The following is a 17,879-nucleotide window of genomic DNA, read 5'->3' as shown; positions in this document are numbered from 1 at the left end:
TAAACATACAATTGTACTAAGACTTACTTAGAGGATCAATTGAGACATGGTTCTTAATCATTAAGACCCATTATAAAGCATAAAAGCTACTCTCCCTTCTTCTTAGAATGGAGAAACTTTTATCTTTCTGCCTACTTGATTCTTCTTATTCGTTCTGCTATTGATTTAAACATTTTCAATCAATTCAGAATTACACTTAATCTTATAAGCATAATCATATTTACTAAACCTTTAGTAAATCATGACGAATGTATTTGTTACTCTTATGGTGGACTTTGATCAACACGCAACTTTGTGTACTTGATCTCCTAGTCCTTCACTTGACACTTAGTCAATGAATTAGTCTAATTTCCAAAATATGAAATTTCTCATTCATCGTGCAACCAAGTTGCATGATTCCAAGTTTCTGTCCAATTGAAACTTGGGCGATGAGAAACTCTCCCTATTTGGTAAATTCTCGACATTTCCATAAATAACATAACTAAGAATCATATCCATTCGTTGTAGAAATTTGCAAACATCAATTTTCATAACGATTTCATTGCAAGGAAGTAAACAAATAAATAAATGAGTCAAACAATTTTTTTTTTTTTATAAAAGCAGCGGAAAAACATTTGTCCTTACAATGCAAAATCTATTGAAAACTACGTAAAAGGAAAATTTCTATCATAAATATCTAAGCTCAAAATCCAATCTTCAAGTCCATGCGATCGAGATCCATCTCGTGTGATTAGATTCATCTTTCTCTCTTATCAAGCTTCCTTTCTTTTCACCGATCTTACAAAAACATTCAAATACAATCTTATCACATCATGTATTAAGAATCAACGAATATGAACTTAATTAAGTTAGATAATGGATTTTACCTGAAGCACAGCCATACTCTTTGACTCTCCCATCTTTGGAATTTTCAGGCTCTTGGGGCAGACTTCTATCCAATGCCCTTTCTCTTGGCAGCAAGCGCAGGTCGCTTCTCTTAGAACGTCCTCGGAAGCATGGTCGGTTGACTCTCCCAACAAATACGCTCCATTGCTTCGCCAAATCATTTCTGATTCAGCAGCAATGAGCATGTAGGTTAGGTCAATGAGGTTGTCGTCATGATCCATCATATAATACTTTCTTTTGAACTCATTATATGATTCAGGAAGTGACTGGAAAACCCAATTTACAGCCAACTCATTCGGGAATGACACACCCAAAATTATCAACCTATCCATGTGTGATTTCATTACTAGAACGTGGGCACACACGGGCTTACCATCTTCATGTTTCATTTCCAATAGGGCTTTAGTGATATTGAACCTTTCAATTCTTTGATCTTGTGGGTTAGGGAGAATAATTGGAGGAGGAGGAGGAAGTGAAGCATGATTTCTTGTTCCTCGATCGAATCATGGAATATCATCTTCATGTGGAATGCTTGTTCCACGGGATTTGGGAAGACCATAGTTGTCAAACTTTGACATCTACAAAACGGGAGAAAACAAATTCAAGTTAGTTGATAGATTGAGTCCTTAGTAAATCACCCAAATGAAATACTAAGGCTAGGACCCAACACAATATTCTACAACTCGGGAGAGGGATGCCATAACCCTAATTGCAGAATATTTGAAGGTAAGTGAATGACGATTCACTAATTTCCACCATGAAAAACGAAAAAGAAATTTAAGTTTTAAATCTATGAAAACTCCTAGATCCTTTGAGATTCATTGAACTTTCAATGGCATGTTTAAATCTCGATATGCCCCTCTAGTTTGTGACTGGGATGCCGAGGATCACAAAGCGGGTGTGAATAACCATGCAAACTACATGGTGCCCTCACATGTTACAGTCACCTATTCGATGTGCCGGTAAACCACACACGCTCCACCGAACTATGACAAACATTGAGTCACCCTTTGCTACCTTTGCTTAGAACCATTTAGTGTGCCGGTAAACCACACACGCTCCACTAACGTCTTCGCAAGGGCACAAAGTGTAATTTCATGGAATTGCATCAATTCACTTTTGCCTAAGTAACTAAGATTGGGAATTAGAAAAACATTTAGTTACTTTGTATTTCATTATACTTATAATGGAAGGTTTCATCCTATCCTACCCGTTCGGCTAACGACCCTCCACTAGTCAAGAGTGCGGTGGGTAAGAGTGGATACCCATTCAATCGCCATTTTATAGGCAATTTCCTTAAACACCCCTTATAGACCAGCTTCGTGAATGAGGCCTACTAACGGTAAGACTGACTTTTACTCATACATATATATAATGTTAGACTTTTAATGTTATATATATAGTATAGGGTGCATTTTATACTTCTAAAATACTATGTGGTTAACTTTAACAATTACCCTTTTAATTCAATTAAATGGTTAACCTAAACTTTTATGGATTTATTAAATCTCTTTTAATTATACTCCTTAATTAATTAATAAAACCATAAGGGTGTATTTGAACTTTTCAAAACATTTATAGGGTTTTAGAATTTAACATTCCTAATTAACTTTTAATCAACTTTTAAATTCCAAAACTTGAGGGCAAGTTTTGAAACATTTTTCAAAACATTAGGGTTTTAACTATTTAAATTTCAAAACAACAAAACTTTTGAGTTCAAATTTAAACTATAAAACCTAAATGGTAAAATATGAAACTTTTCATAACAAGGATCAAATAACAAATAATCCAAATTAACATTTAATCACACAATTATCTATATTTGATTTATTTAATGATTTCTTGCAAAACAATTTATCAATTTAATCAAAATAATCAATCAATTATCATATAAGGAAACAAATATTTTATTAATTGATAATTATCTTTAATTAGATCAAGGATATAGTCATATATATCATAAAATCGGATTTATATTGATCTAACATGATAAGGTAACTATCCTAATGCAAAAACAGCAAGAAATCCCGAGATAAACATTATCTGACGAGTTGACTCGTCGAGTCAAGTCTGGACTCGTCGAGTCACCCTGGACTCGGCGAGTTCAGCTATGGACTCGGCGAGTCCAGCCTCTAAAACATCAAAAATCGAATTTTTTTTAGATATACAATGCATCAATACAATTGAAACCATCCTAGGCTCTGATTCCACTGATGGGTTTTGGTCATAAGACATCCTATGTGCTCATACAAACCCTAATGCTTGGATCTAGGTTTCTCTATTGTACATGCTTTGAATCCAAGACTATAAACCCTAATTCTAGCATATGGAAATCGATATTAACATATAATTAGGTTTAAGAACATACCTTGATTGTTATAGAGTAATAACAATCCTAATTCCTCCCTGAATTGACTTTGGAAGGCTTAGAGTCACAAGTGTCACTCCTCTAATGGCTTACAAACACCAAGAGCAAATGGAGAAGGTATAAAAAGAGAGGAGAGTATGAGAATTCGTCCTTAGGACTTCTTGGGAAGGGATACACGAATTCATGAGCCAAGGGGTGTTTATATAGTTGTAGAGATAGGGTTTCAGTCATTATCCTTATCTAGTTGCTTATCCACAAAGCAACCCATAAGATAATCCTTGAATCCTTATCATAGTCGAATTCTAAGGCCTTATCACCTCAAATTCGTTCACCATATATTTAAGATAATCCTTACCTTATTTTGTAACTATCACATAATTACAAATCAGCCCCTCTAGTTTAATTAATTACACTTGATCACAAAATTAATTTCTAATTAATTATTGACCAATATTAATTCCTAATTAATTATTAACCAATATTAATTAAACAAATATGATTTCTCCTTTAATATATTATTCTTATAACATATTAATAAATCATAATAACCTTTCTCTCTTTATTTATTTCTCCAATCAAGTTGCTTTGGTGAAGGCAACCCAAAAGGACCATGCACCATCGGGTCAAGTACATACCAAAATAGTTATGGACTTAGACACTAATCCAACAATGGGCTACCCCCACATGGTCTTTACCTGGGACTGCCATGGTCTACCCCACATCGTCTTACATCTAATGCCACGGGCTCCCCCCGGGGTCTCCATGCAAGTATCACAAAGACAACTATCATACCACACATCATATAATTACTAGCATACCACCTAGCATAAAGCTAACTATCATACCACATAACATAAAATGGGTTGGCCTTGGTGCCTTAGACCCATTGGTATGGTGAGAAGACTCACCTCGAATGCAGAAGCTTCCTAAAGAAATCCTTAGTTGTTGCCCTGCCAGCTTCCCGATCTGCCACTACCAATCAATATACCCAAATTAGCAATTGGGCCCCATACCATAATCCTTAATCCATGCACGGGGTAAAATGACCATTTTACCCCTAGCCCAATATGATATACAACTAAGGCCCAAAGCCAAAACAAAATCCCAACATTATAATGTCCATAAAACCATCAATGGCCCAATTTTCCAAATTGGGCCCAGACCTTTCTAATGGACCTTATACTAAAGCCCAATATTCTCCTTAGTCAATAATCATGACCCAATTGGCCCACGAAGGCCCACAACAACCTAGTCCAAGAATTGGCCCAAACTAAGGCCTATAATACGAAGTTCATTTCTATATTGGGCCACAAGGCCTAATAGGCCCAACTATTCCATTATTGGCCCAAAGATGCATTCAGGCCCAACTATCAGCAAATCCAAGCCCAAAACCATTAGGGCCTAAAGCTCCAAAGTCCATAAAGGCCCAAGACCTCCTGAGAGCGTACGCCCAGTGTACCTCTTTTGTACGCTTAGTGTACTGGGCAAAAGGGTTGTACGCGCAACGTACTACATTATACGCCCAACGTACAAATGGATGATGTACAAAATCCATTAAGTGCTTAATGCTTCAAACCAAGGGACCAAATTATAGATCTGAGCTCTACCTAACATCTTAATCCATAAAGTTATTGACTTGGTGACTTATATGACCCACATGAACCCAAAATCAAAGTATAACAATCTACTTCCATGAAAATGACCATAACTATTGCATGAATCCATTAAGACCTCCAAGATGGCAAACTTTTGCCTTAGGGACTTAGTTAGAACCAAGAGTGGCAACCCTAAGCCTAAAAACGGATTTGGAACCATAAAGCTCCATTCTTGGGACCAAAAAGATCCAAAAACTCAACATAATAGATCTAAGCATTCAATGGTCAAGTTTAGAGCTTTATACCTTCATCAAGCTGAAAATGAGTCACAAAAGCCAGATCCATAAGCTTCTTCTTGATCTCCATCTTTTCATCTAACTCCACCTTCTTGAAAATGGGCCAAACACTCCAAAAATGGACTCCATCAACTCAAAATGCCACCATGAATGGTATAAGATGATTTCTAGGGTTTAGAGGGGTAGAGGCTGAAGATATTAGGGTTAGGTTATGAGATAAGGAGTTTAAATAGGGTCCAAGACCCTAAAATAGGGTTCTGATCTGATTGGAGTATGCCTAGTGTACATATGGTACGCCCAACGTACTCTGGGGATCATTTGCGATCCTCCTGGTCAGTACACCCAGCGTACTCCAGGGTACGCCCAGTGTACTACCTTCTTTGCTAGTACGCCCCGCGTACACTTTGAGTACGCCCCGTGTACTCGGCTAAGCCTGAAAACCACGAAACTTCCGAAGGCCATAACTTCTTCGTTATAAGCCCGATTCCGACGATCCTTATATCCACGGAAAAGGTGACAAGAAGCCCTACACTTCTAACAACTCAAACCATTCTTAAGACCTTTCGAACAAAAATCCATTTTACACAAAAGCCCAAACTGCCACTTTACCGAAATACCCCTAGGCTCCAAAACACGAACCGAACACCCGGATCACTTCTAATACATCACCCGCACCCGAAAGGGGGTAGATCTTACCTTCCAAAGAGTCATAATCCTTATAATGAACGTCTTTCGAGCCACCGCCTTAGACTAGGAGTCAATTCGGAACAGAGTGTTACACGAGGGTAATCCAGGAATTCGGAGGCGGGCCGGGGTGGGGAGGCTAGAAATTTCGGGGGCGGATGCAGGGAAATGAGAAAATTTCAGGGGTGGAGGCGAGGAATGCAATCCCTGTCACGTTTTCCCCCGTTGACATCCCTATTTGTCCCGACATCCACTCCTTCAAAAATTCTTGTATTTTAAAACATTAGTTTTAAGATAGAGATAAATAATAATATGTAGCTAAAGGAAAATGATAGATGGAATAAAGTTGGGCATAAAATATAGAACAAAGTAAATATTGAATTGATACACAAATCATATACTAAGATAAAAATCATGCACAAAAAAGTAATAGTATATGCTAACAATACCAAAAAGACAAAAGTAAAAAATGTGAACTTAAGTTGTACATGAGTGGTACGGACACAACAATAAATGAAGCTACTACTACTCAACTACCATCATTATGTCTTAGCTCTCTTCTAAGGTCATAGTAAGGGATAGTAAGGGAAGGGGTGCACAATAATAAATGAAGCTAGTCTCTATCCTAGTTATATACTACTCAACTACCATCATTCTTTCTTAATTCTCTCTTAAAGTTATGTTCTTAGCAAGGATTAACATCTTCAAGTCTAACTTCACGATATCTTCCTGGTTGTCCACTTCTACTTATACTATCAACATTGATAGACTCAACTCTTCTAACATGAGCTATCGGTTTTCCGATTTTAACAAAGTATTATCAATATAAATAAAATGTAAAGTTTGGTATGTGAATGACTTTTACTCTAGCTAAAGTGGATTTCATAAAGCACATTTGTATATGTGCATAATGCACACTTCATATTACATCATGACATATTCAATTCTTCAAGTGTATAATTTATCACTTGCAACCCTTTTATCCTGTAAAATATCACATTTACCCCTTCATTTTCTAAACTTTTTTTAAAATACATTTTCAACAACTCTATTTTTAAAGTGTTATTTTAACCCCTTAACTTTAAACTTTGTAAAATATCACTCTTATCTTCTTCATTTTCTAAACTTTCATGTTTATTCTCGTAGTATATATATATATATATATATATATATATATATATATATATATATATATATATATATATATATATATATATATATATAATCTTGTTTTCTTTGTGTTCGTTTAAAAAAATCTAATTTTTTTATTTGTTATTTTCATATATGTCGTTTTTTTATGTATACTATAAATTCAAGTTTATTTATGTTTCAACATAAATTTTATGTATATTTACATGTTTTTTTAATCTGGGTTGAAGTGAAGGCGCACTTCTTTTTGTAGAACTTTAGTCCTTGCGTTTTTGTTATTGTCATTAGTCTTTGCGTTTTGGTTAGTCATTTTTAGTTTTTGCTTTTATTCCATTGTATTTTGGTCTTTGTAATTGTTCTATATTTTTAATGGATTATTCAAAATCCATACGACTTACAAAAAAAAAAGTCCCTAAACTCTTCTTAACTTTCGATAAATCACCTAAAGCTCATTTCTTTTATACTACTAGTGTTTATATTGTACTGGCTTAATCAATTTTTATGTCTAATACGCATCAAAAGACACGTAACAACCCGCAACAAAACACAAACTCAAACACTAGTTCATACTAAAACAAAATAATTTTTCATTCCTGTGACAGGATTCAAATGAAAGCATCAAGTTTTTGTCAACCGATCATGTATGTCAAGTCAGTTCTATTTCTTAATGTGAAAACTCAAAATGTTTCACTCAAAACCAAACACATCACCACATTGGTTCCCAAGTTAATTTATTATGTTTTATTTTCTTTCTATACATCTTCCAAAATATCAGTTGTAAATACTAAATATCTTATAAAAGTTATATATTGTTTATCTTTATTGATCATAGGCATCAATGACATAATTTTCAAAAGAACTTAGATTGATTACTTAAAAAGGATGGTTCTTTCTGCTAAATATATTCCACAAGCCCACACATCGATAAAAGTAAACAAACTTCAAAACATTTAAAACATCAAACTAGTTTGCAAAAAGAAATCTCATATCAGCCTCAGTCAACCTTCCAAGAGCTTCATTACACCCTCCAACAGTCCTGTAAACAAAAATACAAATTTAAACCAAAAATCAAAACTACAAATCAAAAGTCACAGTGAAAAACCAAATTTACCCCTCAAACACCAATTTCTTCTTCTCTTGAAGATTCAAAATCCTCTCTTCAATTGTATTCTCTATCACAAACCTCACAACCCTAATCGGTTTGTATTGACCTATCCGATGGATTCTATCCTGCGCTTGCTGCTCCACCGCAGGATTCCACCACGGGTCCATCAAAAACACCTGACATTTATTAAATAACAAAAAAATATATATCTATATTATTATTTAAAAATATATTAAAAAATAGAAAATTTTATAAACACTTACATGTGAGGCAACTGTAAGATTCAAAGCAACACCTCCCGCTTTTAAGCTCATTAAAAAGATTTTACACTCTCCATCCTCTGTAAATCTTGTAATTACACTTTCTCTTGCAGACATACTCATTGATCCATCCAACTGAACACATTTCACACCACTCTGCAAAATTCTCACCGGTCAACGTTTGACTTTTTAAAATCCAAATACTCTGCCATTTTATTTTATGTTTCCAAATTTAAATACATAGGGTCCATTTCTGTAACTTCTGTGAAACACAAGGACCATGTTGGTAAATTCGCAATTAGGCAGGGACCATTTCTGTAATTTTGTGTCAAAATTTGCTGTTAGGCAGGGACCATTTCAGTAACTTTATTAAAAACAAAAACCATTCCTATAAATCCCTTATTATGTAGGGGCAATTTCTGTAATTTTTCAATCAGGCAGGGACCATTTCTGTAATTTTGTGTCTAAATTCGCTGTTAGGCAGGGACCATTTCGTTAACTTTGTGAAAAACAAAAACCATTCCTATAAATCCCCTATATTAGGTATGGGCTATTTCTATAATTTTTCAATCAAGCAGGGACCATTTCTGTAATTTTTGTGAAACCCAGGGACCATTTCTGTAAATTTACTATTAGAAAGGGACAGTTTCTGTAAATTAACTATTAGAAAGGAACAATTTCTGTAAATTTCATATTGGAAAGGGACTATTTCTGTAATTTTCCAATAAGTAAGGACCATTTCTGCAAATATTATAAATTGGATAATGACAATTTTTACCTTTTCCAAAGAATATTTAATGAGATCAAGAAATGACGTGAACTGGCTGAACACAATTCCTTTAGCAGAACCATCTCTTTCAACCATAAATCTGATTTCTTCCCTCTGAAAAAATTAGTAAATTTTAGATTCTCACATCAACAAAAAATTTTAAAAAAAAAAGTTGGAAAATATAAAATGACAACAAACATACAAGGGCGTCAATTTTGGTGCTTGTTTGGAAATCATCCAAACGAATTCTGTTGATAATACTTGTTGACTTAAATCCTTTTAAAGTAGTTTTAGCTTTTTTGTAATCTTCTTGATCGGATTTTGCAGTGAAGTCAACTGTAAGTGGTTTTGAACATGAAGGACACGAAGGTTGACCAAAGCTTCCACAAAAGTCAATCAGACATGATTTACAAAACACATGTTCACATGATGTCACCTATAAATAAAATAATTCAATTTAAACACAACAAACTTTACCTTAAATGCTAGAAAAAAGTCAATATATTAGTAGTAGTAGTAGTAGTACCACAGGGTCTTCTGCCACATCATGACATAAACCACAAACTTGTTCTTGTTCATCAATGGGTTTTGACTCATTTGCCCTCCTTGCAACAGCAGTCTTGGAGTACACCACAAGATAAGGATGATCAACAGCCTGAAATGTTAATATTTTATATATTTATTATTTAATATTAAATGTATTATACATGGAATAACATTAAAAACTCAAAGAATTGTCGGTATAATCATGTTTTTAAGATGGTGACCTGGCGCAAGCGTGTTAAAAGGTCAAAAATATGAGCGTAGTTGTTCATCAATGTTCCTGCTTCAACATATCTGCAAATAAAAAAAATAAAAAAAAAACAAATTATGGAAAAAATATTTTTAAGATATAAAATACCAAAATCAGTTATCAGGGTTCCACTATAAAAAATTAACAGAAGTCCAAAAAGTAGTCTTTAAGTCTAGATGGGCGATTCCAAGACATAAATTACCAAAATGACATTGATATAAGAGTATATTACACATTTGGTCCTTATTCTTACTCAAAATTACAAGTTTAGTCCAAAATTTTAATACTATTAAATTCGCTTTTCATTGCAGATGTAGCTCTTGACCCATATAAAATGGCTTCAAAATTTGGACTTAACTTGTAACTTTGAGTAAATCACAGGGACTATATCCACTGTAAAAAGCAAACTTAAGAAAAAAAAAATCCAATTTTGGAATTTTAAGAAAAACACAGGGACCAAATTTGTAATTTGCTCTTATTATAAAATTTGTGAACTAAATGATTTGGAGAAATAAAAAATTGGATAGAAAGAGGATTATATTTATACGTATTAAACTGTGCTTGACTTTCACTATAAAGTGAAGTGTAATAGTCTTGCTCTGTAATATCAAGGTAGTCCCGCCTCAGTGTAATCTGTAAATAATTTAGAAATGAAAAACCAAATAAAATGAGTTTTCTACTTTTCTTGATTCAATAAAATAAATAAAATAAATAAATAAAATAACTTACAATTCTAGGAGGAAGTGCAAGATCTGCAGCTCTACCCTTTTTAGTACGCCTTAACAATATACTTTTCAAAACCTTATCTTTCAACAAAATCATGGCTCTTTTACCATCATCACTACACCCTCTATTTGCAATTGGATTAGCAACATATTTATTCCACCAACAAAAGTGTCTCACTGATTTGTGAGGGCAGTTTGGGCATGTTGAATTTGGACTATAATCAAGCACTTTACAATCACAGTCTTTACATAGGTAATAAGAATATGGAGTTATTTGTAAGAAACGAACCTAATAAGAAAATTGAAAATCATAATTCAGAATTGAATGAAGGAAAACTACAAACTTAACTAAGAAAAATAAAACAATACTTACAAGTGAGTAGAGTTCTCCAACACGATTCTGAAGAGGGGTCCCACTTAAAGCCCATTTATATGAAGATTCTAAAGCAAAAACAGCTCGGGTTGTATTACAACGTCTGTCTTTTATGTAATGAGCCTGTGTATATATATATATAAAAATATGTAAGTAATAGTGTCTAATAAGCTTCAAAACTTTTAAAAAACATACCTCATCTAAAATCAAACGATCCCATTTAACAGAGTGTAAGATAGATTTCATAACCGATTTATATCCAGAACAAGAGGGACTTTCAGAAGGAACCAAGGTTTCAGATTTCTCTTTCTTTTGGCGCTTTTTGTTCTTGTTGCTTTTCTTTTTATAATCACCTTCATCATCTGATAAATCTTCCTTTGACAATGACAATTTTGTCCCAAGTTTTCCATTCTTTTTGCTCTGTTTTGATTGTTTTGTGGTTTTAACAGCATCAGGACCACAGAAGTATTTTAAGTGAATTTGTAGTTTCCTTTTGTAAAATAGTTTTCCACACCATTTGCATCTGTCTTTTGGTGGCATCACGTTTTTTCGATACTCAGCTTCGACAATGGAGTATGTAGTGATGATAAAATCATATTCAGAAAATTCAGAAAATGTTTTTGATCTATTGGCTCCATGATACACCAATACCTTATTGCTTCCTTTTGAAGTGAATCGATCAATTTCATTGACCCATTGCATGACAGCAATTAATGGGCATATCACAAGGGTTGCTTTGACACATGGCAAAGAAGAATCACTTGAAAAGTCAACTTGTTGACCGAATTCGTAACAAAGTGCACGTTTAGCAAGTACAAGGGCAATAGCTTGAACAGTTTTCCCCATTCCCATTTCATCAGCAAGAATCCCACCTCTTGAAGGAGATTCTTCTTGCTTTAATCCCCATGCTAACCATTCTTTTTGGTACCTTAAAAGTGGCATGATCAAATCAGGTGATGGCTCAACAGTTTCTGCCACTAGTTCATTCAAATTATCTAAATCAATATCCTCATTCATATGTTGGTCAAGCCATTTCTCAGTTTCTTCTTCCCAAATTTCCCATAATAATGTTGGTTTTGTCTTCTTCTTCCTTTTTGTGTGTGTTCTTTTTTTAACTTCAACAACATCTTCTTCTTCTTCAAGACCGATATTATCAACTTCAACCACTGTTTCTTCATCCGATTGTTCCTCATTTTCCTGAGCTTTTCTCTTCCACCTTCGTGAAACGGATTTCCTTCTCTTTGGCTTATCATCTTCAGAATCTGTTACATAATCTGGAACCACTTCTTCATTTTCAATACCTACATTCACATAAAACACTACATAGATCAACTAGAGATAACCATTTTCCTTTGTGTGTAAGAAAAAACCCCAATTACTTTGACATGGAAAGTAATTAAGGGAATCAAGAGGTACCTTCAAAACTAGATTCGTTGTAATCGGAATCCTCAGAAGACAAATGACTGTTGTCTTCATTATCTGAGAGATCCATAATGCCCTTACCTACAATCGAATGAAATCAAGTTGAAAACCAGTTAGATAACCATAACACGGAGAGCAGTTTTTCAGTCATACAACTCTCGAGTTACAGATAAAACTAAAAACAACATACGATTCATTGATAACCATATAACATAATAGTATAATACTGATGGCAGATCTTCCGAAACAACTTCTGAACGTCAAGTCTCCTTTCCTTTTTAGGAGAAACTAGAAAAACACTCAGATTACAGAAAAAACAAAGAACCTACTTTTCTTCAGTCCATTCAGTGAAAAACAGCAAGATCAACCAAACACAAGCGAAGCAAGCCAAAAATACGCAAATCAAGAGCATCCAGAAAACATTGTGATAGATTCACATATTACCTTTGTCAGAAGGATCAGACGAGCGAGAACGAAGCTTCATGACGCGTAACAATGGAATGGAACAGAATTAGGGTTTCTATTGATGAAAAGGGGGGCAGGATATGAGTTTCTGCTTCGAAATGAGTGAGGGGGTTATCAGTCGTCGCGGGAAAAACTAATATTTATAGTATGGGCGATGCAACTGTTCCACATAGCACGCTTTCTAACCCGTGGGAATAAATACAATAAATAGTAATTAAATATAGACAAATTACAATACCCTTTGTTGATTGTTGTTGTTGCGGGGATGATCGGATACTATCCGGAGTTGTTTGTGAAATCGGATTTTAGGGACAAAATCCAGTAAATAGGAGAGTGTTGTAACCGTATGTTTTCTGGTATGTTATTTATTGATTTTATGGAATAAGAAAGTTGGTTTCGGGTGACTTTGGGATGCCATCATGTGTGGTTGCAACACGTACTAGCACATTAAGTTGTGGCGCGATTTTATGTGGATCACGGTTGTTCTGGATAGAAATAACTAGACTCTGCTTATAACATTTTGTTTGATCGGGGACAAATAGTGTCGATTTTTTTACATGGTTCCTAATAAGGTTGAAACAATCTTTTAGAGATATTAGGGAAGTATTATTCATAATTAATATGGACGATGTAATAACTTTTTCCTACGTCAGGTATTCTCTTATTTATATCATGAGTAATTTTGTAAGAGTGTGGAGCTCAAGAGTTTGGTGGAAACACCATGTTTTATCATTTGTTTTGGCGAACTTGCAAATCACATAGAATGTGATTTTCAAGAATATTTTCTTCGATTATGCCCCGCCGCATATGAAAGGCTTGCAAATATTAGTCATGCGAAATAGGCAAGAGTTTATTACTCGAACATTCGCTGAAATACAATCAATATTGATATTCTAAAATCTCTATTTAGATGTTATCGGTTCATGAACGCAATTTGTTGATGACAACTCTCGTTGAGGTTGTCTTTGAGTACACTCAATGGATTTATATTTAACGAATTGTCTTGGATGGTAAAATACTATATAAATAGCAAAATATTATGCATGGATGGTGCTTTAGAGGATTGTGCAACATTTTTCAAGTAATGGATTTTAAGTAAACTTGTGTTATAGATTTGCAACTTAACATGTGGGAAATGACACAGTCGTGGTAAGGCGTGCGATCATGTTTTTGCAGCAATATGTTGTTTAACCCACACTGACTTTTACCATATGATTCAATTGTATAGGAGGTTTGATGTATATCGAGTTGAATACCAAACAAAATTTGTGCATCCGCTGTCACCTCCATTTGAATGAAAAATATCATCCCGATGATAGTCATTTCAACCCTTAGGTAATCGAATAATTTATGTTTTATCAACAATAATTATGTTTGGATTTGCAATTAAGATATTTATCTTCCTCAAAGTTGTTGTTTTTTTATATATTTTTACTTTATAGTTTATTTTTGATCTAAAAAATTATGTATTTTCGTAATCCAAATTTGGAGTGTGATATGTCTATAGATATCTTTTACTAAGGGGTTGTTTGGTAGCATCTTAATTGACAAATTAAGAGGCAACCTCTTAATTATTCGGATTAAGAGTGTTTGGTAGCCTATGAATTAAAGTCTATTAAACTTTTTAGAAGCCTCTTAAACATTCAGACTTGAACATATATCTGAATAGAAAAGGAACGCACTCTTCCCTCTTTTGCCCTCATACACATTCTGTGAATCATCATATCTTTGGTCTTTTCCCATATTCGACAACTCCAGCACCGATCATCTCCTCCCATCGGCGACCAACTCTGTCAACCCCCTCCCATCGTCGACCTCGGACAACTTAGTCGCCTCTATCTTCGACCTCACACACACGAGTTTCCGACAACTTCTCATATTCACTCCTACCATCAAGATCAAAACGTTAACACCAATCTTCGAACACTTCTTCGACAACGCCATCATCGCCAGTGATGGTATCGACCTCGACGGCGTTGACGACCGCAACGGAACCGCCTTGGGGCACCAGGTTTGTTTTTCTCTAATTTTCTAAAAATCGATTTCTGTGAAATCTGTTCTTTTAGTCTACGCATGAAATCATTTTCCCCCCTAATTTGTTGTTATTTATGATACATGGTTTTGAAGGCTGATCGACTGTTAGGGTTGTTTGACCAATTTCAATTTTGCTGCACAGGAATGATATTGAGGTGAAAACTTGTTTTTTTCTCCTGAAATCAGATTTGGTGTATAGTTTTATGCAATTGTTGTTTTTTTTTTCCTTTTGTTACTTTATTTTTGCTGTGAATCTTGTTTCTCTTGTTTTTTTTTTTTTGAAATCTTGCTAATTTCCTATTTTTCTTTGTTTTTATTGTGAAATGTTGCTGAAATATTCAAAAAAAACATTCCTGTGAAATCTTGGCTTTTGTTATTTCTCCTGTTTGTTCTCTTTCCAACAAAAACAAATGAAGTTTTTTTTATTTGTTGTTTTTTTTGAAATGTTGTTATGAAAGTATGCATATGATTTCTGAAAATTTGTGGAATCTTGTGAAATTATGCTGAAATCTATGAAATTGTGCTAATTTTATTAGTTTGATAATATTGCTGAAATCATATGCTTGTTGTTTGTTTGATGAAATCTGAAATATGATCATAATTTTGCTGATGAAATTATATGCTTTGGTGTTCTGCTTTGATTTGTTGTTTTGCTTGATGAAATATGAATATTAGCATGTCATGGAATCACTAAATGAAAGTGCGATGCTATATCTTGAACAGGTGGTGAATTTAAGTAAAGAAATTGTGAATTTAAGTAAAGAATCTGTGGTTTACACAAAAATGGTATTTTGGGGAACAAGTGAAAATCGACAAGAGAAGAGAAGATATTTACTTTTTAGATATGTTTTAGGTTATCATTGTTTTGGAGCTTTTAATTGTTTTGGATACAACAATTAAGAAAAGGTTTGTCATTTGTGATATGAAATCTTGATTTTCTTGTATTATTGCAATTAGTAGCTTTGGGTATAATCAAGAAATGATAGTGATATGTTTGATTTGGATTTATGTTTAATCCATATTTTATATGATGTTTGTATATTTTTTATAATTATTCAATAAGTTGATTCAATTATTTTATAAAACAAAAACATTAAATTCAGTAAAAAAAAAGTTAAAAAAATATAACACAGAAGGGTAAAACTGTCATTTTTATAATTTAGCAATGCAATTCAGAGGTTCCAAACAAACAAAATTTGAAAATTTAGATCTTAAAAATTCAGACCCTCTTAAAAATTCATACATCTTAAAAATTCAGCTCTTACAAATTCAGATCCTGCCAAACAGCCCTTAAAAAGAACACAAACAAAAAATTTCATAATTAAACTTATGAACAATTTATAAAGGATTAAACCTATGAAAAAAATAGATTTTTATAAACATAATATTCAAAAACCTACCTAACCTATATATATATATATATATATATATATATATATATATATATATATATATATATATATATATATATATATATATATATATATATATATATATATATATATAAGGGTTTTCTATAAGTACCCCTTCTCTTTTTCAATTACACCCCTCTTGATTTGACTTTTTGTCTTCTGTTTTTTTTTTCCTATTTTGTTTTTTTGTTGCTTTTAAATTATTATTATTATTATTATTATTATTTTATTTTAATATTAATATTAATATTAATATAAATTTTGAACAAAATTTTATATTTCAGACGACGTTATAAATTTCGAACGACTATATAAAATCGGTTTTTAATTATTTTTTATTATATATTTTAATATAATATAATAATAATAATAATAATAATAATAATTATTATTATTATTATTATTATTATAAATTTCGAACAACATTTTATATATCGGATGACATTATAAATTCGAACGACTATATAAAATTGGTTTTTAATTCTTTTTTAGTTTTTAAAATCAGATGACATTATAAATTCAGATGAAATTTTATAATTCGTACGATATTATAAAACTGGATGACATAATAAAATTCAAACGACTATATAAAAAAGAACAAAAGCAAAGTTTGTTTTTATTTATCACGGATATATTAATTGGTTCGTTATTTACATTTGTGTGGTGCGTTATGCGGATTGAAAACAAACTTTACTTAGAGTAAATTACACAAATCGTCCATCGTGTAGGTATCAAATGCACGTTCAGTCCCTATTTTTAGAAATTAACTCGGATCGTCCCTTATTATTTCAAAACTTACACGCTTCATCCCTTGTTATTTTAAATTTACACATTGTATCCTTTAGCAACCATAAAATAACTATATTGCCCTTAATATTTTATTTTTTATTTAAATATAAATTATTTTATATTAAAAAAAATTAAATACCCAAACACCCCCCCCCCCTCTTCGTTCACTTTCCCCCTTCCCTTCCACCTTCATTCTACCTTCTTTGTTTCCCGATCACCGAACCCGACCAACACTTCACCGACTTCATCTTCCTCCGACGAACATCACCCCACCGACTTCATCTTCCTTCGACGACATGGTTACAGAGGGTTGTGGATGATGAATCTGGTTACAAATTGTGACCAAGAGGTGATGAGTGGTGTCAGAATAGGAATATGGTGGTGTTGCCGGAGAAAGAGGAATATGGTGGTGTTTCCGTCTCCTTCCCATCATCGAACCCTTGATGTTAGAAGCAAACCTTCACTTCAATGTTGTAGCCAGCTAAGAGCAACCCCTCCAACCTCAGACCACAACAACTACACTCATAACCACTATCACATGCGGTGGAATTGGTGGTGGTTTAGTAGTTCTACAAAACAAGGTAGGGAAAAGGAGGGTGAAGGAAGAAGTCAACAGGACCCTCTGATTTTTCTTCCATCTCTGCTTTATGTGAAGAGTCAACATGTCTTTGGTTCAGGCTTCTAACAACGTAAATCCCTTCACAAAATCACATTATAGTTCTGTTACTTTATCCAACTGAAAACAAAAACGAGAT

General features: G+C 33.4%; 1 protein-coding gene across 1 annotated transcript; it reads right to left on the bottom strand.

The window, feature by feature from the left end:
• Positions 1-7,816: 7,816 nt before the first annotated feature.
• LOC145015350 (Helicase protein with RING/U-box domain-containing protein) lies at positions 7,817-13,200 on the bottom strand. Its single transcript, XM_078973813.1, has 13 exons — positions 12,869-13,200; positions 12,419-12,505; positions 11,198-12,303; positions 11,003-11,125; positions 10,634-10,918; positions 10,452-10,537; positions 9,879-9,948; positions 9,638-9,766; positions 9,314-9,547; positions 9,121-9,225; positions 8,346-8,498; positions 8,089-8,258; positions 7,817-8,013 (listed from the first exon to the last, which is right to left on the bottom strand). The coding sequence occupies exons 1-13, from the start codon at positions 12,906-12,908 to the stop codon at positions 7,941-7,943; spliced, it is 2,661 nt and encodes an 886-aa protein (XP_078829939.1). The 5' UTR covers positions 12,909-13,200; the 3' UTR covers positions 7,817-7,940.
• Between the last annotated feature and the right edge of the window lie 4,679 nt (positions 13,201-17,879).

Source organism: Lactuca saligna, chromosome 9 (assembly GCF_052625555.1).
Source record: "Lactuca saligna cultivar CGN05327 chromosome 9, ASM5262555v1, whole genome shotgun sequence".
Taxonomy (NCBI): domain Eukaryota; kingdom Viridiplantae; phylum Streptophyta; class Magnoliopsida; order Asterales; family Asteraceae; genus Lactuca; species Lactuca saligna.
The sequence above is the reverse complement of the archived record's forward strand: the minus strand, read 5'-3'. Positions and strand labels throughout refer to the sequence as shown.

What these genes read in the sequence shown, in the direction of transcription:
- LOC145015350 (XM_078973813.1), bottom strand. Translation starts at nt 12,908, where the DNA reads ATGAAGCTTCGTTCTCGCTCGTCTGATCCTTCTGACAAAG. An exon ending in TTGGAGAACTCTACTCACTT is followed by an intron (nt 10,919 to 11,002) that starts GTAAGTATTGTT and finishes TTTTCTTATTAG; the next exon opens with GTTCGTTTCTTACAAATAAC. An exon ending in TTAAATATTCTTTGGAAAAG is followed by an intron (nt 8,499 to 9,120) that starts GTAAAAATTGTC and finishes AGAATTTTGCAG; the next exon opens with AGTGGTGTGAAATGTGTTCA.